The 23,504-nt window shown below is 50.6% G+C and overlaps 6 protein-coding genes across 6 annotated transcripts; 2 read left to right on the top strand and 4 right to left on the bottom strand.

Annotated features, from left to right (window-relative positions):
* Positions 1-622: 622 nt before the first annotated feature.
* LOC108865260 (trichohyalin-like) lies at positions 623-2,188 on the bottom strand. Its single transcript, XM_018642121.1, has one exon. The coding sequence runs from the start codon at positions 2,186-2,188 to the stop codon at positions 623-625; it is 1,566 nt and encodes a 521-aa protein (XP_018497637.1).
* Positions 2,189-3,555: 1,367 nt separating this feature from the next.
* LOC108865259 (uncharacterized) lies at positions 3,556-7,052 on the top strand. Its single transcript, XM_018642120.1, has 7 exons — positions 3,556-3,877; positions 5,514-5,671; positions 5,776-6,028; positions 6,122-6,292; positions 6,387-6,541; positions 6,707-6,833; positions 6,919-7,052. Exons 1-7 carry the CDS (start codon positions 3,556-3,558, stop codon positions 7,050-7,052), a joined length of 1,320 nt encoding a protein of 439 aa, XP_018497636.1.
* A 507-nt stretch (positions 7,053-7,559) lies between these two features.
* On the bottom strand, positions 7,560-9,680 carry Phb1 (prohibitin 1). Its single transcript, XM_003739476.2, has 3 exons — positions 9,362-9,680; positions 8,800-8,902; positions 7,560-8,437 (listed from the first exon to the last, which is right to left on the bottom strand). The coding sequence occupies exons 2-3, from the start codon at positions 8,888-8,890 to the stop codon at positions 7,704-7,706; spliced, it is 825 nt and encodes a 274-aa protein (XP_003739524.1). The 5' UTR covers positions 8,891-8,902; positions 9,362-9,680; the 3' UTR covers positions 7,560-7,703.
* Positions 9,681-9,765: 85 nt separating this feature from the next.
* Dhdds (Dehydrodolichyl diphosphate synthase subunit) lies at positions 9,766-10,959 on the top strand. Its single transcript, XM_003739475.2, has one exon. The coding sequence runs from the start codon at positions 9,916-9,918 to the stop codon at positions 10,843-10,845; it is 930 nt and encodes a 309-aa protein (XP_003739523.1). The 5' UTR covers positions 9,766-9,915; the 3' UTR covers positions 10,846-10,959.
* Positions 10,960-16,323: 5,364 nt separating this feature from the next.
* On the bottom strand, positions 16,324-17,214 carry LOC100907304 (protein Asterix). The gene is made up of 4 exons (XM_003739474.1): positions 17,110-17,214; positions 16,790-16,901; positions 16,567-16,664; positions 16,324-16,456 (listed from the first exon to the last, which is right to left on the bottom strand). The coding sequence occupies exons 1-4, from the start codon at positions 17,148-17,150 to the stop codon at positions 16,381-16,383; spliced, it is 327 nt and encodes a 108-aa protein (XP_003739522.1). The 5' UTR covers positions 17,151-17,214; the 3' UTR covers positions 16,324-16,380.
* A 1,088-nt stretch (positions 17,215-18,302) lies between these two features.
* Positions 18,303-21,857, bottom strand: knk (cytochrome and DOMON domain-containing protein knickkopf). The gene is made up of 11 exons (XM_003739525.1): positions 21,806-21,857; positions 21,024-21,246; positions 20,638-20,912; positions 20,451-20,523; positions 20,172-20,346; positions 19,933-20,038; positions 19,551-19,832; positions 19,165-19,464; positions 18,794-19,048; positions 18,519-18,688; positions 18,303-18,427 (listed from the first exon to the last, which is right to left on the bottom strand). The coding sequence occupies exons 1-11, from the start codon at positions 21,855-21,857 to the stop codon at positions 18,359-18,361; spliced, it is 1,980 nt and encodes a 659-aa protein (XP_003739573.1). The 3' UTR covers positions 18,303-18,358.
* Positions 21,858-23,504: the final 1,647 nt, after the last annotated feature.

Genomic DNA, 23,504 nt, shown 5'->3' with positions numbered 1-23,504 from the left:
GGAAGTTCCGTGGATCGCTTTCGATCTGCCGGCGAGACTGTCTCAGGCCCGATCCGTCGATCGAGGTACTAGCAGCATGCCCTTACGCCCCTCGAAAACTTGACATATGATTCTGTCGATGACCTCGAATCTCACTCCAGCTCATGAGTTGTGACCTCAATTGAATTCCGAAGAGTGAAATAACTGTCATAGTCCCGGACTCTGACATTCGACAATTTTCGATTTCGAGCACGGAGCCATCGCAGCTTCAGTCGGCTCCTTGTTTCGGCGCATTCTTGAAGGAGAACCCTCAGCAAGGTGCGACGTTGAATCCCCGGTCAAGGAATAAGTCTCGCCTCCTGGTAATCGTCATCTCTTGGCTAGAATCCGCCTATATCTCCCTATATAATAAAATCGCTATGTCTGTCTGACACCAAACCAATTTTTGGCGCTTTGCCTCCCCGAACGGACCCCGATACTTTCCCCATCGATGCGCAATCACCTCAGTGAGGTCGAGATATATTTTTCAAACAGCTTAGCCGCTTGTTTTCCGTGAAAATTACGTGTTTACCCAGGAATCGCTATTTTTCGTCACTGGAGTGGTTTATCTATAATTTTTATTTCTGCCGCGCTCGTATCCGCTTCAACCTGTCAAGACGCCAGCCTGTTTCTTCATCCGATCCTCTAGGAATTCTGCCGTTTCTTTGTACTTCTGTTCCCGTTTGTACACTTTGACTATCTTTTTCTTGAACTCCTCTTTAACCTGATTATGAATTTTCTCCAAGAGCTCGATTTTTTTCATCAGTCGATGAATTTCAGTTTTGAGCTGATCATTCTCTTCTTCTTGCTTTTTCCGGAGCTCCTCTTCTACCTTCAGTCTCTCCTCGGAAAGCCTATCGCTCTCTTTTTTCAAGTCTGTCATAGATCGGTGAATGCGTGCCGTTTCATTCTTCAAGTCGATGAGAGCCGTTTCTGCATCGCCCAGCTTTCTTGACAGCCTCTTGTTTTCATCACATTTCTCATTGTATCTCTGTTCGAGTACTTCTCGCCTTGCCTTCTCATCGAGGAACTCGCGTCGCCTGTCCATCACTTCTTGCATTGTGCTATCGCGGAATATCTTATCTTCTTTGAGACGCTGATCCCGATCGAGTCTTTCGGTTTCGAGGGCTTTCCGCAGCCTCTCCGATAGGTCATCGCGGTCCCTCGACACTCGGTTGGCCTCATCCTTGAGGGTCTCGATTTTCTCCTGCGATGCCGTCAGCTGACACCGCACATCGGCCAGCTGGGCTTCGAGTTGTAACTTTATTTTCTCCACCTTCGAAGCGATGAGCCGCTCCCGTTCCTTCTTGCTTTCGAAGAGTTTAGCTTGGAGTTGAGCAGCACTTTTCTGGAGGTCCTGCACGTGATGCAGCATCGTATTGCGTTCGCTCACCGCGAGTTCCGCGGTATGGATTGAGTTTTCGGCGTGTTGCAAAGCTTGCGATAACTGAGCTTCGAGCTGCTCGTTTCGGTCCCTCGAATGCTCAACTTTGGTCTCGAGCTCCTTGCATCGAGTCTTCTTCTTTTCCAGGTGGTCCTCCTGTAGTTCGCATTTCGATTGGAGATTCTGATACGATAATTCCAAATCGTTGTACTGTCGTTGGAGGTTTTCCATTGCACGCAAAATATCACCTATCTTCATCTGATTGTTGTCGACGGTCGTGCCCCCATCCTTGAGTAGTCTCCAAGTCAGCTGATGCACTGAGGACGAAGCGCTACGGAGTTCTTTCTGCGTCAGGTGCAACTGGCGCTCGAGCGAGTCGACTTTGACCACGTGTTCTTCACGAAGTTTCAGGACGGCGGCTTCAAAGTCTTCCGGGGAGACGAATTCCGCTTTCGCTTTCAACTCAGCGTCCATCCGGGACATTTCCTCGACGGAGTTTTCGAACAATCTAACCGCTTTGTCCCTCGCCTCCAAAGCAGCATCCCGCTCCTCTTGGAGGGTTGTCACAACTTCGGCGTTACCACTATTCTTATAATCGACGATTGAGTTCAGGCGAACTTGAACCTGGTGTTTTAACTCGTTGAAGAGCCATTTGTTCTCGTTGACCACTTTCTCAATTTCAGCTCTGCACTCGGATAGTTCTTCTTTGAGCGAATGCAACTCCTTCGGCGCGTTGTCGAGGAAATCTCTCATGTCCCTGGACAGCTCCCGTCTCTTCGCCGTCATTTTGAGATTTTTTTGAGGGTCGGCACAATATCTCCGTGCGCATTCGGATTCACTGTGGTATCGTTAACGAGAAAGAGCGCCAACGCGATTCACACTCCAACCGGCAACCTATTTGTTTCTGGAGGTTTCCATAGGAACGTCGGGCTCCCCGGTCGGATCGCCTCGCTCTGCCTCCGAACTCGATACTAGACGATGATCATCACTCAATTATCGAATTGAGCTGCTCACCGCGTCATCACGAGATACGGGAGCATGACACAAAGGTTGTGGTATTGCTACTCCGATGTTTTTCGCGTTGAATGGGACGATGTGCGCGATAGAACGCATTCTCAGCGAATCGTAAACTGATCTTGGGAGACGCCCGGGATAATCGAGAGGGGACGACGAGGAAAATAAAAGAAATACAAAATCCGTTTCTACTTAATGGAGGCGACGTTTTCTGTTTAGCGTTCCGTCCGGCTATTGAGGGAACATTGTGATTGTTGCTCTTCCGACCCCACCTTTTCCGTTTTCCACTTGTATGCCGAAGCTGGCTCGCTGAGCACTTTGAAATCCGCTTCGCTCAATGCATCCGTTCCTTGCGATCCTTTTGTTCGGGAGCACTGCGTGTCGCATGGGTTCGACAGGACTTGGCTGCGGCCGCACGACTTAAGAGTGGGCCTCGAGGTAGAAGACGCCCGATCCGATGCGGAGTAACCGCCAATGGTGTCATTCGAGTATTGGATAACCACTCTCGGGAATCGGAATTTTCTCCCGATAACCCCCTCCCCCCCCTTTGTTCTATCTGCCCATTTTCAGATTCCCGAGACTGATAATTTATTCTCGAAGAAAATTTTTACCCCACCTTCCGTGGGCAAACGAGCGATCACCTCCTTATCTTTCCGGGGCGTTTCCGTTGTGGTATACATCGACCGCCGAAGTCCAGCCAGCTGCCCGCAGCCCAGTGAGTCAATGCGTTTACTGGAGCAATTTTCGGTATTGTGTCAAAGCAAAACACATCAAGTTTGCAGTCAAAGTACATGGATATGACGACGACTTCGCACATTTTCGTCATTTCGGCTGACACCTTAAGTTCCTGAGTTGTAACGCTGTCCTTCCGCTCGCTCGAAATTCCTTCTCGCTCACGAGTGGGGCGTGCGTTTGGAGACCCGCCTTCGCCGCAGTCGACAGCGGCATCTTCACGCAGCTTTATTCCATTCAGATCATTCGCTCGAAATACGTGACGAACAATGTTTCTCCCCGACGCGAATGGCCACCGCTCCAGACCCGCTCGCGAGCGCTAGTTCGGAATTACTTTGTGGTGAAACTCTCCCGATGCGTGAAGACTAGGCCCCGTTCGCCAGTTCCCCGGACAGAGAACGACTGCCATGGATATCCCGAATCCCTCTACCAAAGATGACAGGAGCACGGAACAACTCCGATCCCTGAAATTACCGTCTTTGCCGTCCCGGGTACGTGTCCTCCCGCCGGGACCCGTTGGTAGTGAGTTCGATCCGGGCCGAGACTGTAGCCTGAATCCGAGTGAACACCAACCGAGTTTCGACGAACTGAATCTCCTGGCACTCCCTCACTGGCAACCCCCGGCATCACCGGTCAAACGGACGAGCAAGAATGTCCTGTGGAATTGGAAACCGCGTGAGGGTTACATGTTCCCAGAAACCAATGATGATGCGCTGCAGATAATCCCTGGTAGGTCGCGATCGATGAGGCTCCCGCAATATCGGAGCAGATATATTGTGGTTATATTATTTATATATGATGGATGATAACTTGAGGTTTCCATGGCTCAAACGGTCGAGAGGCCAGCCGTGGTGAACACTAGCGTGATTCCGTAATTTTTCAACGAAAGCCGTTCTTGGCAAGGATTCATTCGCCCGAATTCATTATTCCGGAATGGCGTATGGAATTCGAGAAAATGAACTTCCACACTTTCGGGAAGCTAAAAAAGATATATTCGCATGGGACTCGCCAACTCAGCTCCGCAAACAGACGCTGAATGCGCAATAAGTGGAGCAGAGTCCGGAAGAGACGCTTGTGCTCCGCGAAACAGAGCGACATACGAAGTTCTCGCAGCATGTTCCCATTCTTGGGAAGTTTGACCAGCCGAACGACAAATGGGAGGAGTCGGCATCGGAAGAAGAGAACGGGCGCGACAATTTTCGTCCGAAAATTCCGACACGTCCATCCCCCGGCGTTTGGAGTCAGTCTGTCGCCCCGCGAGAGCGACTGAACGGTCAACCCTGAAAACATCCCCAAACGGGGAGATGGGAACCGGTCGAAACGACCATGATTGGTTTGTGGCGCTCACTATGGACGCTCCGACACCAGCCAAGTCCGGAATGGAGAGGACTTTCTCTTCACCCCATCGATCACTTCGATATCGCTGAAATCGACGGGGGAGTCCGGCCTGACGGTTTCCGAAAACGGCTCCCTCGCGGAAGCTCCCTACGGAAGCAACTATTAGCGCAAAGCTCTGATCATAAGGACGAAGTCCCAGCCCAGGAAGCCCGTAATATCGTCGGCACCGGAAAACTGTCCTCTAAAGGAGTAGGATTTCGTGATACGGAGCGGATTGGGCCGGCCTTGCGCGCCCCGTCATCATTTCCCTGGAAACTATTCCGACAGTGTATTTCGCGAGAACGAGCCTCATGCCGAAGGAGAAGATCTCGTTTCTCATCGACGACGTGCGCAGTTCAACGACAGAGACAAATTCTGACTTCACTGAGATTGATAACGCTCTGAAGTTGTCGCGGGAGGCGAACAGACTAAGTCACCCGCTGTCTACTTTGTTGACTAGTTCATCTGAACAGCCACCACGAGCGATGGCTCCAGGCCATCATCGTAACAAAACATGCGATTCCTTTCAAGCAAGCGACGAACGACGGCCATTCGGGATCCTTTATGCTCCTCGTTCAGAAGTCTTTCATTGCATAGCTGGCGAAAGAACTCTTCTTCAAGTGACCTAGTAACGTAGTGGTGATGCTGCTTCTGCCATCACCCCTCTGACGGCTTGCGACGCTCCTACTTGGCGAGTTCGGCGCACACTCTCTTTTCATGAATAGCACACAATAACGGTCGTTTGTAATGAATCGGATCAGAGCACCGCTAGAATCAAGCCACCGGTTTTTATTACGGGCCATTCCAGACACGCTTAAGAGTGTACTTCTGGGATTTGATTAGGACCGACAAAGCCCCTTAGACACGGACGATGCTCATTCTTTCCTTGACTCTCAACCGCTTATGTTGCCTACGGCTTCGGCATCAGAGGATCAGCCTCGCGGCCCACGATGATGATGCGGAAACTAATTGGTCGCCTGCCCCTCAGAGCTCGCGTCTCCACCAGCCAGACCACCCCGGGGGCTGCCCCGACCGATTCCCGGAAAAAATACGGTCGCCTTCCGACCCCAGCGACCACCTCCGATCGTTGGTGATCACCTGTTCAGTTCTCTCAATTTTCCAACGCAAACCGATGTTGCGTTCAGCGTGAGTACCCTCCGATCGCTTTCCGGCAGACGATTTCTTCCTTGGAAACAACTCAATCTCAGAGGAATCCTCGACGGCTTCATGCTCCCTCTCTACCCTTCCAGTTACCCATGGAGAGATCGAACTTGACGCTCTTGCACGAGTCGTCGATATACGAGCCGTCGTCCTCGGGAGCAGCGATGAAATCTCTTTCCAAGAACCAGGACACCTCCACAGAGCTCAACGAAGTCAGTCTGTCCACCTATGAAAAACAAGATACGGAAGCAAACTGTTTATGCTGCTGTTTCACCACGTTCTGTCTAGTCATGTCGATAATTTTACTCACGGCATCAGCCGTTCTGGCCATTATACATGGGGGTGAGTTTCCGTTGTAGGCATTAGGGGTCGATAGCTGGCGGATAGGTTTGATAGGGACGGGAAGGCTTGATTCGGAATTTCTTCGTTCTGCAGCCGAAGTCTACAGAAGAAAAATCGCAACGCTGGATCCAGACACGTTCTTCTACACGCTACCTGGAACTATCACCGAGAGCGCGAGCTCCTCTCGACCAGCCAGTGTGGCGCTAACCTGTGAACCGTACATAATTGAGCCCTGTGTTCCTTTCCTGAAGTACAATCACACAGGTAGATACTTGGACGGAATCGTGCAATTCTTTCGATTGAGCCTTGGGAGGTTCTAAGGTTCCAAATGTCGACGATATGACCGACAGTATTTCAGGTTTCCCGAATCTCGTCGGTCATAACAACTCCAGAGACCTCGATAGGGATTTGAGCTTGTTCCGTGAAGTGATGGATGGGGAATGCTATCCGCTCGCTTCGAATCTCCTCTGTGGTCTCCTGCAACCGCAATGCAATCCCACCACGAAACTGAAGGTCTCGTCCATTGATTTTCGTCGATTTTCGTGACCATGAGACAGAATTTCCTATTTTATTCATCCCTCCTGTTTAGGGACTTCTGAAATTGCGTTTTTCTGACGTCTGTCAGATGAATTCCGACGCTGCTCAAATCGATGCCGCTCTGCATCGTTTCTCTTCCAGATCCATTCCCCCTGTCGCAGTTTTTGTGAGTACTTCCTGCACAAGTGCGACTCATCAATACCCGAGAAGATCCGTCCGAGGATCAATTGTTATCGCTTGCGAACCGAAGACTGTATCGAGAGACCCGGTGAGGTTCCCGAAATGTATATACTGTATGCCTCGAGTCTCTGATACATGAACATGAATGCAATGAAACTCTCCACTATTCCCAGCCTGCTCTGAAGAATTGAGAGCAATAAAGGAAGACCAAAGAATTTGCGATGGAAACATCGACTGCGAGGATCGGACCGATGAAATTGATTGCCCCACCGAACCTCCATCGATCAACAGCACGACCAGTGAGTAGAGACTGTGAACTTGTACTACAGTAGTGACTACACATACACCGACGCTTACAGTCGGAAATAGAGAAGAACGATTGCTTATCATCTCACCCATCGTTCGGAATTCTCAAGGTGAGAAGGGCTCGAAATGGCTCGTTTCGACGGACCCCTTCTGATCGGACAGCGCCGGATCGGATTGGCGGAGGGATCTGTGAATATCAAATAAAATCCCAGAAATGGATCGCACTATTGACGCTCGTTGTGATATGCGGAGGCTGCCGATGCGACCGTCATCGTTACTGAATAAAGCAAGAGCTTGTGAAAGAAATCATCTACAGAGAGGGAGGAGATTTTTTTCCCGATTCGGATCGACTCAACGAATTCCTGAAACCAAGAGGAGACCTCCGAGAGATTTGACCGAACCTTCTCCGCTGACATCACTCGAGGAGCTCCCGGAGATCTGTCGCATTCGAGCTCGATCGCAGAGCCCGATTGTATTCAGCACCAAAGTCTGATGAAGAGGCTCGTCCTTCTAAGTATACAATGCAACTTTAATGAACATTAGTTTCGTTTGATGCAGTTTTCTCTATCCGTCTAAAATATCATGAGGGGACCACACGAGGAAAAATCATGTTGTCTCCGCCCACCGATTCGTCCGTGACTGCAGAGGACGACTAAGCTGCGGGTAGATTGATCAATGTGTTCTGTCCATGAGGCAGATAGGCGACGTTGCGCGACCGACTGAGCTGTGCGGCGATATCTTCGGCGGCTTCGAGACGTCGGAGCTCCACCAAGGCATCTCCGGCCTCAGCGAATGCTTTAGCCAAGAGCGTGGCTGCTTGGGAATCTCCCTCGGCCGAGATAATGGCGGCCTTCTTCTGCTGCTCAGCTTTCTCGACCAAGAATCGCGCCCTTTCGGCTTCTTGTTGCGCAACTTGTTTGAGCTCTACGGCCTGGGTGAATTCTCGACCGAAGGTCAGATGAGTGATAGAGATATCATCGAGGATCAATCCGAATTGCGTGGCACGCTCGACTAGCTCCTCAGAGACCCTCTGACTGACCAACTCTCGCTGAGTGATCATCTCAGATGCGTCGAACTGCGCAACGACCGCCTTCAGGACCTCAGTTGTGATCGATGGCAAAACTCTCTCATCGTAGTCGACGCCCAGAGTGGAGAAAATCTTCGGCAGCGACTCCGCGGAAGGCCTGAACAGGATACGTAACGTGATGTTCACATTTTGAAGATCCTTGGAACCAGTGATGACGGGCACGTTCCTGGGCTGACTGCGTACGTCGTAGATGATTGGCTTCTGGACCCAAGGAATGAGGAAGTGCGTTCCTTCCCCCACGACGGTGCTTTTGACTCCGGCGAACCTGTCGAAGATGACCGCCCGGTGACCGCCATCAACTGCAAAAGAGGGCCGTTTTCAGGGAGGATATTTAGTCGCATTCAGGCGAAATTTAATAGTATCTCTCGGGAATGGCACGCTCGACTCGAGACAGAGACAATTCCTACTCCTCCGAGTACAGTGAATCCTGTCTTATAAGGCCGCCCCGGAGAATCCAGAGAATGATTTGATTACTCAGGTGTCCAATCGGGCAAGCCCTCTCACAGGGAAGCCTATAGTTTCGGAGCTCGGGAAGAGTGGTCTGATTATAGAGGTGGCCTCTACCCCATGTGTCACTGTACCGCCATTTCTCAGGATCCGGAAAGGCACAGTTGGTGGAGATATTATTCCGTCCAGATTTGAAATGAGCAGGGGTACTTACCGTTGTACAAGGCGCTGTTGACAACTCCTCCCGCGACGGCAACGCCCAGGCCGAGCTTTCCGAGCATGTTGAATAATTGACTTGCGGCCATTTCGCTCTGGATCTGTGAAAGCGTAAGATAACTTTGCAGTGCTTACTACGGCAATCACACACTCAATAGGCTCCTATTACGCGGTCCGGAATCGGAAGGTTTCGTGGACCGGAACATTCGCGGTGAAATGACTGAAAATCTCCGAGGGCTTCCGTCTCTACCAAGTTCAATGTGTACGAAGCCGGAAAAGGGTATCTGATGCAACCGAACTCCTTGCGCGAATTCGCATGAAGGTGAAACGGACAGACTTCCTGAAGTCAGCCGAGCAAGACCTCCGATGCACCGAGTCGTCGGGAGTAATTCCAAGAATGGAAATCGTCCAGCGGATCGGTGAGCTATGGCTTCGAACATTAACTGAGGCTATTACCGCGGTCCCCACACGTGGATACGCGCACAACAACCATTCTAAGCATTTCGATCTAATCGCGCTGTTTCCGTGGAAGCGGTCGCAGTAAAGGGATCTGAACTCACGGTGATGAGACAAGCTCGCTTGTTGGTTCAGATGTTGAAACGAGTAGAAAATTCAGAGGAATTTACTCTGCAGTTTCTCGAGCACTCGTCGTATTGTTTCGGGTGACCGGCGATTCGCACGCTAGAATCGACTTTGCTCCCGTTCCGAGACGGTGGCGCTGCGAGCGTTCCTTCCCGGTAAGCAACGGGCAATCGGAACCTCGAGAATCTTTCATCTATGTCAATAACCTAACTCGACTGAAAACCCCGGGATTCTCGGGCGAAACAAGTTCCGAAACTCAAATTTGAAAGAGGAGAAATCGCCAAGCTCGACAGAGCTAAAAGTCGGAGGAAGTCGAGGCGAGTCCCATATCATCCTCTCCCCAAACGAACGGAGAGTCGAGCCGCCGATACACGTCATGTGCTTGTTGTTCGACAGTATCCCGTTCTCTTCCAGTGGACTCCAGAGAACTATAAAGTCTCTAATCGGTTAGCATGCGACGTGCGGGGTGAAGACTGGAACATCGAAGCGTTGTCCTCCTCTCGCGAGCCAACCCGCCTCTAAATCGTCGACTATGCCAATGAAAAAGGCCGACAGGGAAGGCCTTCTCCGAAACTATGAACTTTCGTGGCTTCAGAAAACCGCTATGCGGATCCTGGCTCAGGGACGGATTCCTCAACACGTCGCTCTTATCATGGACGGCAATCGGAGGTATGCCAAGCAAGTCCAAAGGAAAACCATCGATGGTCACAAAGAAGGCTTCAGCAAGCTATCCGAGGTTCTCTTCTGGTGTCGGGAGCTCGGTGTCACCGAAGTTACTGTGTACGCCTTCTCAATAGAGAACTTCAAACGCACCAAAGATGAAGTCGACGCTCTCCTCGACTTGGCCGAGGAGAAATTCCGAGACCTGCTGGATGACCACGAGACCCTGGTCGAACACCAGGTATGCATTCGAATACTGGGCAACACATCGTATCTGCCGGTATCTCTGCAACAATTATGCGCGGAGCTCATGCTCAAGACGAAAGACCATCATAAGTGTTTCGTGAATATCGCCTTGAGTTATACGGCTCGCGAGGAAATGTGCACTGCCATCGAGGACCTTCTGGCAGCCGCCAGCGAGGGTCTTGTAAAGCCTAGGAACTTCAATGAGGCTTTGCTCTCGTCAGCTATGTATTCTAAGGACAGTCCTGATCCGGATTTGTTGATACGAACATCGGGTGAAGTTCGCTTATCCGATTTCCTTCTGTGGCAAACTGGATTCACCGTTGTGGAATTCATTCCGGAACTATGGCCAAAATTGAATATATGGCAGTTTCTTGGCGCCATCCTACACTATCAGTGGCAAGCCATCCAGATCGTCAATTGTTCGCAGGGCTTCCTTTCCGATAATGAAATTATTCATGAAGATTTCGATAAATTTATAGAGAGACGAAGATTGCAAAAATTGCGAGATGCATCTTTGGGCAACGTCGAGCAGAAACCAATTGAAGACATACAGTGATGATTGTACAAACTCGGAGCTTGGGCCTCGCGGATGCTTGGCGCTAATTTATTAAGAAAAAAGTACGGAGAGTCCAATAAAGATCTATTTTAAGAAATTATTTATATACTCAGTCCGGAACACCCTGTTTTCCTTCCCAAACGTCATCGATATTCGCGCTCGGATTCCATATCGGCTTCATGGCGGGTTAAGGTAGTGAGTCGTCCGGACGCCTTGAGAGCATCTCGACGAATGCCTTGTCTGGATGTTTTCGGCGGCGGAGTCGAATTCCACCAGTCGGAACTCCAACCAAAACTGACGAGGGAGTGCTGTCTCATGGATAGTTGCTGCTTCGAAACATTATTCTGATTTTTTTGGATAAAGCCAATCTCTTCTTAACGTTACAGCCCGAATCTCCTCTCTCCATCGGGATATCGGAAGCGCAAGGTCCATTATACGGATTCCCCCGCTTGCTTCGAACGACTATTTCATGCTCGCGGCATCTGCCGCAGCGTGCAGAGGAACACTCCGGTCTGGAAAGTACCCCCGTTTTCTGTACTCCCAGTTCAAAAATTCGTGGTCCATCTCGGAGAGAGCTTTGGGAAATAAATCTCTTTGTTCCCATGGCACCACTCTGGACATTTTGGATAAAATGTGGAATGACTGTCGTAATTCAGGCGGAAGCTCATCGGAACACGAAGAGGACGCTAGATAAATCTGCTTCCAGAGGTGACAGATGCGTCAACCACCAACGCGTTCGGCCTCCCAGCGATAATTTGCAATAAAGCGTCCAAGTTCGACACTACTAGGATTCGACCTTTCGAGCCCGTTGTGAAGCTCAGTGGGTGTTGATGTTATTTCTTTATCGTGGGCACCTGACAAGATTCCCGCGAAGATGCAATCGAATCCAAAAACGTCGCGGGGAGGCGCAAGAACTCCAAGTTTCCAGAGAATATTTTTTGGAATGATGGATCCTGGAAAATGAAGGGCAGAGAGCCATATCTCAATATGTCGAGCTCAAGCTATCCGCACAACCACCTGCGTTTCACTCTCAATTTATAATAATGTATGCAGAAAGGTTTCTGGTAACTTCCTGATGAGTTCTCCGATTCCGAGTCTAGATAGGATACTCAACAGGACACTCGACAGAAATCGCTCAATAATGATATTCCAATTATTCCGCTGCAAGGCTTATGGATCAGCTGATCGAGAACGACCTCTTCTGACGTCTTCACCGCTCCCATCCCATGTCAGTGTTCGGTTCTCTCCCCGGTCCCCAGACCCAAGATAGACAGAGTTTCCTTCTCTAAGACGCTCCCCACGACCGTTCGACACGTAGCCTAATGCCCGTCTATCCGCTGATGCAAGCAGTCTACCATAAGCGGTCAGGCGACAAGCTCCGGTGACGTCAGAAAAAATCTCTGGCCTTAATGCTGGTAGAGGCCGTGAGCTTGACGGAGCAAAAAATCGATTGCAGCCTCTGCGCAGTTCTGCGTCTTCCTCTCCGCCGGAAAATTCTCTCAGAGGTTTACATCGCTGCCTCTTACCAAGCACCTGCTCGAGGGAATCGGGGAACCTCAAACCTCCGAGCATACGCTCGCGGACTTTCTCGAACTCCCCCACGGCGACAGGGATCGCGAATTCGGCAGGTGGCGGAATTCTAATTCCAATTTGAGCCCGAGCCTCACGATGATGAAATTAATGATAAAAGTGCATTCGCGTTGCTCCAAGACAGATGAAAAAATCATTATAGGCTGACGGAGCCTTCGTCGAGCACATGACTTTTTCGTCCGACATCGGAGGTCGTTAAACTCTGTGAAGGTGAGAGGTGGGGGTTGCCAACTCCTCCACTGCCGACTAAGTGACAGCGAACAAATGAAATTGGATACCTATGCTTTCTTCCCTTCGAAAAGTCGCTTGATGCCAAGTAGTGGACAACATCTGATGCGTTGGGCGGACACTGCAAGGTTGCTGCTGCTGCTGTTCTGTCGTCTCAATCAAGTCTGAGCTCATAACGATACTCCAGCAATGTCGGAAACCATCTGCCCGTCTCGCTCCAGAGCTATGTAAACTCAGACAGGGTAACGGTTTACCAGAGGACCGACTCGGATGACGCAAGGAAGAGTGAGCTCGAGCGAAACATTGTAATAGAGCATATGCGTATGCGAGCTCTCCACCTGCAGATGCTCGAGGCTTGCCTAGGTGATTGAAAAGCATTGCAGTGCACGCTTCCGGGACCTTGTGGGCGGCTGCGGCTATAAGGGGCAAATTTCAAATGAGCCAAGTCTGGCCCTTCATGCAATCATCATCTGACTACATTGTCGAGGAATCTGCAGTTCTGAACCTCTGCGAAGGAGAGATAGTTCAATGATTCCTACCTTCGTGCCTCTGAAGGCTGAGGAGATCCTCGTGAATTCATGAGCCTGTATTCCTGATCTGGAATCTACTCGTGGCCGAAAATGTTGTGTCCCGAGTCGCAAGTGTGTCTCTCGCTGTCACCGTCTCTTGCGAAACGGCTCTCGAATCCAGGGCGACGACGTTCCTAGGGCTCCGGATCTTTTCGTGCCTCGATCTCCATGCTCGAGGAGCTTTCCTCTCTCGAAACAACCGCATCGTGAATCCAGAAACGTAGCTGAACTCTGGTAAACATCTCGTCCTCCGTATCGATGAAAGCTGCGATGTGAGCTGTGAAGTAGTATCGTCCGATACCAGCGAGTTTCCATGACATAACATTAGTTGTAGATTGCCGCTATGCGTGATCTTGCTGCCTGCAGGCATACGATCACTCAGCAACTTCTCATGCGACGCCTCTCATCCGAATAGTGTTAGCGCACTTGCGAGAAGCCTGCACAGCGGAGGGTTTCAATCGTTCGTTAATTCTGTCGACACGTGTTTTTTTCAAGATCGATAGAGTCTCAAGCGTCCCAACAATCGAAAGCTTCTGAATTGAGACTCAGGAGCGGAGCGCGGTATGGCCATCAGACGACAATTTTCATTTGTATTTTTCACGTGTCATATTCAACGTTCTGACTTTCGTCCCGCTAAGTCGGATCTGCACTCGAACTCACACTTGTCGGGTAATCCAGTCGGGAAGTCGCGCGCATCCTCATCTCCTACGTGCGTATGAATTTACAGCTACCGTTCCCTGTTTCCTGTGGAGAAGCCAAGCGCGATGGATTGGAGCTTCCGAATCCGCTCAGCAGCTGCTTGCCCAGACGCGAATCTCGTTCACAGCAGCCCGTCGTCGGCCGTATCCTCTCTCGATAGGCAATCCGACGAGCCGACACAAGGCAACGGGGCAAGACTGCATCAGTGTGCGCAATATTCCTTCAACTATGGAGCCTGACAGAAGGAGATGTGCGAAGGAATGCCGAATAAGGGACCCGTGAGCGCTGCGAGAGGCTCCGTCTCCGAAGGCTTTCGTCCAGAGCTCGAAACTCGGCCAGGGCTGCTGCGGCGTCCGGCCCGCCGGGGTTCTTCGAGTTCAAAATGGCTAAAAGGCTAGTTTCAAGCTCCGTCTCGCTCCGACTGGAGCCTTGGAGGGTCGCAGGATGGGAGGAGAAGGGCTGCAAGGTGGAAATGTGGATGTGCGACGCAGGCATTACAAAAATGCATCCCAGCATTTTGGACCTCAATGTTGTTTAGATTCGCTTCAGCGATGACAATTTCTTCCCCCGGAGACCTTCACCAAAGCGAGGAACGCCCTCACCATTGACAACCGACACGCCCGGGTTCGAGACTGACCGCCTGCTCAACATTCCGTCTTCGTATCGACCTGATATCCAGCTCTATCGTTATGGACCCAGCTCGGCCCGCGCTTGATACAAGCTCGACTGGCTGATCTTGCTCGGGAATCGGGTAAAATTGGGGGAAGTACGTGGAAGAGCAATCACATGGAGCTGATCGATATCGAGTTCTTATTGTCAGTGAGATGCCATATGGAAGAATTTGTATAGCGCTGCCTGGGTCTAATCAACGCCGATTATGATCGCCCCTGCGTCGGCTACAGCCCACGCAGTGACTCAGGCAGCTGCAGAGATCGAGTGCTCTCAGTCGCAATCTTCAGCAAGCGACAACGAGCTCACAGCTTTTGAAGAAGCCTCCGGGAGGGCTTCCGACACTCCCAATCGAGGCGGCCCCTAGAATCTCCGATGTCAGAAAGGATTATCTTGAACATCGCGCGAAATAGATGTCCGCAACATCAATCGATACGGATCAGGGAATCGTTCCCCCTTCTACTTTGAAACTCCCTGTATGACGCTTCTCTAATTTATCTGAAAACTATGATAATTCGACCTACTGGACGACAGCTCAGCGTCCGGTACCCAGACGCCGCCGACGTGTACCCGAGATTATCGCTCGATGTTTATTCGACGTCCGTGGCAAGCCTTCGTGGATGAGCGTAGCTCGGAGGATTAGGAAACCGACGCCCCCCCCCATCTCCATGCCCTCGTCCGTCTGTCTGGAAGACGCGTCGTTCCAGAACTTACGATGCGAACAGAACGAAACAATGGAGGCACCGAACTATTGCTGGATACTAAGAGGAGGCGCGGGTGCCGTCTTCAAAATTCAGAATGCGCCGATTCGATGATGGAATCCCCATTACCTGCCAGAAATATCACAATCAGAGAACCGGATACGGGGAGAGGGACGACCGGAGTTCGCGGTGTAGGTTAATAAATCGGGAGCTGAACGTCGAGACGGTACTGTTGATAGAAGCTGCGAGTATTTGCTCCGTCGAAGCGGGGTTTTCAACCTAAATAAAGTCGGCCTATTTATCCGGCGCGCGAGCAGACCCCGGGGAGGGCCAATGACATTTGTCCATCCGCGACAGGCTCCGGTCCAACTTCCAGGCATACGAAGGCCTATAGCGGATCCCGCAGTCCGGACTCTATAGCCTGTCAAATTCGATATTACCCAGGTATCTGCATGAGGGGGTGGAACGCTACTACTCGAAGTCGAAGTGGATCTTTTTGCTCAGGGGGAAGAAATCGGAGCGAGGAGGGCTCTTGCAGAGAGGGCGGGGAAGCCCTATCGAGACTCTGACAAATAGGCATATTCGAACGTGCTCTGGAAGATGTAAGTAGAATATTCTTATAACGCTTCTTACTAGCATTCTGGATCGGAACAAACATCGACAGCTTATAGAGCTTTCCCACGCGATTCCCGAGCTCAGTCCCGAGTGAGGTTCATCGACTGAACAGCTGCATCATTGCCTGCCGGCCGAGACCGGCCGCATCGAACACCATCGGTATCTCTAGAACGGTGGGACTAGCATGTCTCGGCTCATTCGAGCTCGAGTCCAAGAAAATCCCGAATCGTCAGAGTACTTATATACAGATGGCTGCAAATGTCAAAGGGCGGGACGTGTACGAATCTATTTTCATATTCGAGGGAGTTTCCCGTTCTGCTCACTCCGATAAAAAATCGCGAGTAGACTTAGAAGAGCCTGAATTCTAACCCGAACGCGTACTCAGATGAAATACGATTGAGCTTATGAAGACATGGCTGATGTATTACATGATCGCATATTTAAAACTGACGCTACTCTTGGAACTACGTCGTGAGCCAGGGCACGGTCATCGGCTGAGGGTTCTGAAGATAAGTCATAATCACGGCTGACGCGGAAAGCCTGTGAACAAGGGGAATGTCTATGTGATTCGATTATTGAATTCAGACAAAGATCTGGCGAGGGCTCCCTGGTTATTCACATTTCCAACGCACTGTAGGCTACGATCTTACATGAAACTGCTGAAGATTTGCCTGGTGTCCTCGTTGTTCTTAGAATTGCTGAAGGTGATGCTTGAGCAGAAAATAGCCATCCAAGAACACCATTTTATCTGAAAAATCATAGGTATCCGTACAGCGGCGGGAAGGAGGAAATCCCACATACTCCAGAATACCAGCCTTGCAGTGAAACAAGCTCCTCATCGAATTACAGTCTCCACCCCGAATCAGAGCTGACCTTCATCATGAGACCGAACATTGAGAAAGCTATGCTTAAGACATTCATGTAGTCCGAGATGGGATCGACAGCTCCTGGTCCGCTGACCACATCAGGAGAAGGAGGTTTGTACCTGAGGAGGATTTGTGCCAAGCATTAGGAATAGTCATGCTCACGATAGTGATCCAAAATCATGACCAGGGTTCAGAACTCTCGATCGGTGTAACCGGAAACTATATCTAAACAAGCGTCGACCCTGGAATCTTCCGACTTTCCGGGAACTTCCAGGGGCGTTCTCTGCTTCCTCCCCTGAGCGAGGAGTGAACAGGAGAGTTACTCACCTCACAATTTTATCGTGCCGGACGACAGACTGAGTATTCATTCTGGCTACGGAGATATTGTAGAATCTATTCGACTTCTGGTGAGCGATGGAATATCGCCTGTCAGAGAACGTGAGATGCGAATAGTTCGTCTGCTCCTAGCTTTCATCCTCTCCCCAAAGGAGAGAGAGTCTCGCCGCCGAAACACGTCGTTGCAGTTCGGAACACAATTTACTTCAATCGAACTTTCTCGACAAATCCGAGACACCATAGAGCGTGTTTTCCATCTCATTCGTTGCCGATATCCGAGCTGATCACACGGAAATCAGGTCCCGTGACCAAGGCCGTGTCAAAATGAGAGATGAGATCCCTCGATCGTGTTGATATCTCATCGTGAAGGTTGCACTTGGAGTCTAGCTTCCCCCTCCATTCTCGCTTCCATAGCGCATCGATTCGCCGACGAGAGTCCCCTAAATGGAATCTCCGTATCTTGCAACCCTGTTCCGGCCTCTCCTCGTCTCGGAAGCACGACGTCCACTATCGGACAACTTCCGCCCCTGGAGAAGACACTCGCATACCGACGGATAGGCTCATCCCGTGCAATGCACTTGGATGAATCACTCTTCAGAGTCTTTCAATCCGCTCTCTCAAACTCATAAATCGTTCTGGTCCTCGAGAAAGCCATAGAAACTAGTTCCTCCTCATTTCTCCCGTTCCCTTCGAATACTGGATCGAGGCTGACGACCCTCGTTGGGACTCGTCCGTCTACGAACTTCGTGATATACGAACAGCTAGCGAGACACAACTAGTTCAATACAAGCGGCGGATGCGTCAGATTTAGGCGCATAGGGTGACCCACTGATACCTAGGAGGGAGCTTTCCGAATTAGGAGCTCGCCCTCGATCCGATTAGCCGGCCGGCGTTGCGACCGATTTCGTTTGGATCAGTAGGAATGCCGGGCTTCTATTGTGAGAGAGGCCTCCGCGGAAGCGAGGCATCGATCACGGCATCTGGAAAGCTCTGCGCCTCCCTCCTCGCGGGCAAATTCCATGGCGCTCTCTCGAAAGAGTCGAACAGGCGACACGGAAACTCCCCAATTCATACGTTGCGGGATGATTTCGCGGATCTACTAACGAAGCCATACCTCGCAAGCGGCTCGACTAGAAATAAAATTGCATAGGCCGAGATAGTGAGGTCATTCTCATTCGAAGTCGAGCATCTCTTCACTCGGATGAATAATTTATTTCGGGCACAGACGCACAAAGGAAACTCATGATGAACCTGCGGAGAATTCGTCGAGCAGATAAATCTTCCCTCCCATATTGCTGGTCGTGTAACTCTGTGGAGGAGGGAGACGGTTAAGGTTTTTAACTTTGATCGAAAGGCGGCCAGGCAGAGACAACTCGATAACTCAAGCCTCTTCCACTCACCTGATAGTAAACAACATCTGGAGTTGAAGTATTGGGTGTCCATTGCAAGGTTGCTGTTGCCCTGTCGTCACAGTCCAGTCTGAGCTGATTCCGATACTTGGGGAAGGTTGGAAAACCGTCAGCCTGTCTCGGCTCAGTGCTATTGTAAACCCAAGCACAGAGGCGACCCACTGGAAAATCAAGCCCGATAAGACGCTCGAGGGGGAGCGGATTCAAGCGGAGAGCGATAGGATGGTCGTTCGAAAGCGTCCAATGGACTGAAAGCGACTTCTCACCTGCAGTCGCTTGGGGCTTGCCCTGGCGATTGAAAATCACTCCCGCGTAGATTTTCGAGTCCTTCTGCTCGGCCTCGGTCATCTGAGCGAATCCTCCATACGGTGAATCGGTTATGTACAGAGGATGATAATACCGGCCGTTATGGGGGTTGTCCCCGCCCTCGACTCTAAACGTATAAGTGCGACCTCTCTTCAAATACAGGGTCGGCACTAAGAGACCATTGATGTACCAAGACACCCCCGGAGAGGGAAGACCTGAAAAAATAGGGTTTCCCTCAAGTGTCATCAGTCATCACCCTTAGTGCAAATGATCACTGATCATCATGGGTTCCGGAGGGCTGCCACGGATCGGAGCTCAGTAATGAATTTACCTGTAATTCCAGAATACCCCCTGGATCCTCCCGCCGGACCGACTCGGGCGATGAATTGCGTCACCGTGTTCCCGACGATCTTAAACGGACCCCATGGAGGCTCATTCGATCTCTGAGGTGGCCACCCTTTGATGAAGTCCACACAGGTGTCGACTTTCGTCTTCGATCCGAAATGAACGAAAACGTCTCCCCTAGGATAGATGTGATGGAAGAGAGGCTCTTTTTTGTGGTTGAGCCTTCCGATGGCCCACGCGATAGCTGTCGGATTCGAGAGGTCGAAAACCCGATCGCCCGCATCGTCTGCCAAGGAACGATAGTTTTAGATTCTCTCAGAGTGCTTGTGGGACCGAAAATATTCTGGTGTACAGGAAGGAGGTGGGACTGACCGATGGGTAAGACATCTCGTCGGTAAATTATTGTTGTCATTCCGTCTTTTTTGCTGAATGTGAGGATCTGATAGGAGTTCACGCCCCCGACGACTGTGTCAGGACAGACTCCCTGATAGCTGCTGAGCACTTTACTGCAGGGAAAGATACCGCCAATCTTGTAGTCGATGACTTGACCGTACGGACCGTCCACGAAAGCTACTGCGACGTCTGCATTCAGCATCTGGGTGTGCGTTGAGTTCTCATCTCCCGAAGGTCCGAGGGCGAAGTAATGATCGTCGGCTGGAATGAGAGCTCTTCTAGCATCATCCTTGACGACGAGATTCTAATTCTGTTATGTGAACGAGGGAGTGGGTGCTTTGGGAGGGAACTTGAATCTTACCAATCGGACCGGTGAGCTCGAATGTCATCGAGCTCCCTTGAATCTCCCAACGGAGTTGCAGGTTCGAATGTAGCTGTTCACAGTTTTGCAAACGGGATTCATGTCGCTAAAATTCGGCGGATCGCAGATTAGAGAATCGTAACAAGGGCTACTTGAGTAGAGACTCCGGCACGGCAGGCGTTGCGTTCCTCGTGGGATTAGGACCTGTTGTCACCGAGAGGGAAACCAACGGAACTCACGTAGAACTCGAGGGTGCTAGGCGGAATATCTTCGCCATGAGGGATTTGAACGGATCCGTAGTTGATGGAGAGATTGGCGTTCCAAACCGAGAACCAGTCTATATCGAAGACTGTGGTTTTACCAGGCAGAACCAGGGTAATTGTGTCTCCTCTATAGGTTCGGATCGGGTTCAAACTGCAGAATTCAAATAAATATCATAGCAAGATTGTCCCTTTATGTTCAGGGTCGGGTCCGAAATAGCAAACGAATATGCGTCAAATCCGAGAAAGCGAACTCACTAGCCCTGTTCGTCCGGTATTTTGTATCCCGCACTGCTGGGTTGAGCTCCTTGACCGACCCAGAAATAAGTATCTGTGGGGAGGAATGAAAATATAAGAATATTCGCGGTTGCGCGGAGAGTAGGATGAGTGAGAACACTCGGGAATCGAAATCGTATATGCCCGAGGAATGTAGCGTTCGACGAACCGTTGTTGTCACCGCTGAAGTGGAAGTGAGGCAACAGAATAGTTTTTGTGTCCATGATGACGACAGTTCCCGACTTGACGCCTCCTCCCTGGCGCGTCAGTTCTGAAAGTTTCCGGGGTGCCGGAGGCTCGAAGCCATCGGGTAGGTAAATGTCTCCGTAGTTGTCGTTGTCGCGTAAATTCCAGATGGCCAGCCATTTGATCGACGTGATCTTCCGCTTGTCCGGCAAGCGTATGTAGATATCCTTATCGGTGTACGGTTCCAGAACGTTGGTTCTGTGGAGAGGAACTTACTTCACTCCCTTCGATTCCATCCAGAAAGTCTGCACCGTTCGTGCGTATTTCTCCGCGATGGCTCCTCTCGTCCCCCACAGCAATCGAACTTACTTGCCCTCTTCATCTGGGACGATGAAACCAACGTTACTGGGTCGGATTGATGAGCCGGCCCAGAAAAACGCGTCCTGGCCTAAACCATCGTAGAAAAAGCCTTTGATCAGGAGTGTGTATTCATCCACAGCGTAGACCGATCCGGTCACTTGATGCGAATACGTGTTTATCCGTCCGATATATAGTCCCTGATGTTTCTCGACTGCTGCCCATATTTCAGCCACTGCAAAGGGAGACGAAAGATCCTTTTAGAAATATCCCCGCTCATGCATCCGTCGAATCTGATTTTGTTTCTCATGAGCTGGACGAAGCGCCCAGAGCTGAGGTCCACCGACCTTCTCTTCTCTCGCTAATGGCATCCAACGGCCTTGACGAGCCATAATTTCAACATTCATCATGTCATTGGATAACGGGAAACGACGCTTTTCTGCCGTCAGAATCTGATCGTACGGCCGCAAGTTCCTCTCAATTGAACACTGGGCTACGATAGAGAGAGCGGATGACGACTCTCTGCCGCATATTCATGCTCGTCATGAGTTATTTAACAACCATGTCGACGATAAATTATTCTGTTGGGAAACACTTGAAAGGATCTGTGACACCGAGCACGAGAGACCTGCCGTTGTGGTGGACAGCACATGCGTTTTAATGCGCACCGTCCATATGGAACTCGGCGCAGCAATCACGAAATTCTCCATTGTCGACTAGAGTTTCGTAATTAATATTCTGTCCTCAGAGCGTCAAGCGCAATCGAGGCATACAGTCTAGATTGGGAGGCTCACCTGATAGAATGACGATCAGGGCACAGATGAGGAAGCTCTTTCGCGGCCCCATACGTTCGGCGCGGACAACTGAGCACCGCTAAAGCGGTGCCTTCACTAGACGGGGAGGGTTCGTCTCTGAAAGCAAGGGAAGGGAGCGGAGCAGGCGACCAGGAATTCGGATCGCAACACTTTCAATCAATTCATCCAGACAGCCGGTCGTCGAATGTCGAGCCAGCTTCCCGATTCCAAGTCAGCTCCGGTGTCTCAACACCCGCTCGTAGTCCCTATGCCATAGTGCATACTTGGGCCGACATCACAGAACTCAGACGAGGGCATCGACCTCAGGATCCTCAAATCTTAGATGTTCCGATGGGAGCGTTTGGCTGAGCACACTTTGCTTCTTCTGGTCTCGCGTCGAACACCGGAGATGTAGAATTTCGGCCGCTGCCTAATTATGCCGAGACAGTCATCTACTATGATCCGCGTGCGATCGCAAGGAGTTTCTTGAGAGGTGATGCCCACATTCATACACGGTGCGCTCCGGATGTGGTACAGTCGACTCTTGGTAACTCGAGCCGCCTCTAACCTGGAAATCCAGGCAACTCGGAATGATTCCGCCAAATTGACCGATGACTTGGAATCCCTTAATTTTGAATTAGATGTTGAAGCTCTTCGAGAATTTAGTCATCATGAGTTTATCGCTCAGAACTCAGAACTCGTAGTGGGGTACTCCCGAACATTGTGGGTTCAGAAGACTAGACCAGACCGTGTCTTGGATCATCGATTGAAAATGATTCAGCAAGTTTCGATCCTCACAGAGATCCTCAGGATTCGGGGAAACCCCTCGAGTGTGTGCATCCAACCGTCGAGTCCTCATGTCATGAGCTCCGAGTTCCCGTCTCGTGATCCCTGAAAAGTTGTCCCGCCTCGCCGACAACGAAGTCCGACGATGGCGAAGAACTCGTCGAGCTCCGAGTTCGACGCGAAAGATGGTTTCGAAATCGCTTTCAAACGCTTCCCCGAGTCCCAGATGGCTCAGCTCTACAGTCAGAGGAGAGACGGTCGGTTCTGCGATGCGGTTGTAACTTGCTCAGACGGGGAATTCAAAGCCCACAGGTAGCGAAACGTGGGGTCGGGGCTTCTGCGAATGTCTCAGCAGAGTTTGGAGATAGACCAGCTCCGATCTCGTATCAGACACCGGAAACTCATAGACGGAAAAATTCTAATCATTGTTCGTTTGTTTGCATACACGGTGCTCTTTTTCAAGCTCTCCGATTGCGAGATCTGTGTTTCAGGTGTATATTGGCGACTTTGTGTGCCCGCGACTTGTCGAAGCCAGTTTCGATACCTGTGAAAATCGACGCTCTAAAACGATTGGTCAATTTGTGCTACACCGGTTATTTGAAAGTGAATGTTGAAAATTTGGAGCACGACTTAAGAGTTGCCAAGGCCCTCGAATGCGAATTCGTTCTGAATGCAATGCAGAAATGGGTCACCGAAAATGTGAGACAGGTGCGTCGAATGGAAAATTGCATGCTGCGATTCGATTCGATGAAAAAATGTCTCGAAACTTGCGAATTTTCCACTATTGTCACTGCATCCAGGTTTCAGCGTCTGAAAAGGTCTTGAAAGATATCGACTTCGACATCGTGAGAGGCTGTATAGGTCGCATCAAGTACATGAACGAGATTTGGCAAGACTTCCTCACTCAGTGGGC

This window comes from Galendromus occidentalis, unplaced genomic scaffold, assembly GCF_000255335.2.
Source record: "Galendromus occidentalis unplaced genomic scaffold, Mocc_1.1 scf7180000076543, whole genome shotgun sequence".
In the NCBI taxonomy this organism is placed as follows: Eukaryota; Metazoa; Arthropoda; class Arachnida; order Mesostigmata; family Phytoseiidae; genus Galendromus; species Galendromus occidentalis.
The sequence above is the reverse complement of the archived record's forward strand: the minus strand, read 5'-3'. Positions and strand labels throughout refer to the sequence as shown.

What these genes read in the sequence shown, in the direction of transcription:
- LOC108865260 (XM_018642121.1), bottom strand. Translation starts at nt 2,188, where the DNA reads ATGACGGCGAAGAGACGGGAGCTGTCCAGGGACATGAGAGATTTCCTC.
- LOC108865259 (XM_018642120.1), top strand. Translation starts at nt 3,556, where the DNA reads ATGGATATCCCGAATCCCTCTACCAAAGATGACAGGAGCACGGAACAA. An exon ending in CCTGAAGTACAATCACACAG is followed by an intron (nt 6,293 to 6,386) that starts GTAGATACTTGG and finishes ACAGTATTTCAG; the next exon opens with GTTTCCCGAATCTCGTCGGT. An exon ending in AGACTGTATCGAGAGACCCG is followed by an intron (nt 6,834 to 6,918) that starts GTGAGGTTCCCG and finishes CACTATTCCCAG; the next exon opens with CCTGCTCTGAAGAATTGAGA.
- Phb1 (XM_003739476.2), bottom strand. Translation starts at nt 8,890, where the DNA reads ATGGCCGCAAGTCAATTATTCAACATGCTCGGAAAGCTCGGCCTGGGC. An exon ending in CAACAGCGCCTTGTACAACG is followed by an intron (nt 8,438 to 8,799) that starts GTAAGTACCCCT and finishes CCTCTTTTGCAG; the next exon opens with TTGATGGCGGTCACCGGGCG.
- Dhdds (XM_003739475.2), top strand. Translation starts at nt 9,916, where the DNA reads ATGCCAATGAAAAAGGCCGACAGGGAAGGCCTTCTCCGAAACTATGAA.
- LOC100907304 (XM_003739474.1), bottom strand. Translation starts at nt 17,150, where the DNA reads ATGAATACTCAGTCTGTCGTCCGGCACGATAAAATTGTGAG. An exon ending in CGGCACGATAAAATTGTGAG is followed by an intron (nt 16,902 to 17,109) that starts GTGAGTAACTCT and finishes AATCCTCCTCAG; the next exon opens with GTACAAACCTCCTTCTCCTG. An exon ending in CAAATCTTCAGCAGTTTCAT is followed by an intron (nt 16,457 to 16,566) that starts GTAAGATCGTAG and finishes CCTTGTTCACAG; the next exon opens with GCTTTCCGCGTCAGCCGTGA.
- knk (XM_003739525.1), bottom strand. Translation starts at nt 21,857, where the DNA reads ATGGGGCCGCGAAAGAGCTTCCTCATCTGTGCCCTGATCGTCATTCTA. An exon ending in CGAGCTCACCGGTCCGATTG is followed by an intron (nt 19,833 to 19,932) that starts GTAAGATTCAAG and finishes CTCTCATTCCAG; the next exon opens with CCGACGATCATTACTTCGCC. An exon ending in GGGGTATTCTGGAATTACAG is followed by an intron (nt 19,049 to 19,164) that starts GTAAATTCATTA and finishes CTATTTTTTCAG; the next exon opens with GTCTTCCCTCTCCGGGGGTG.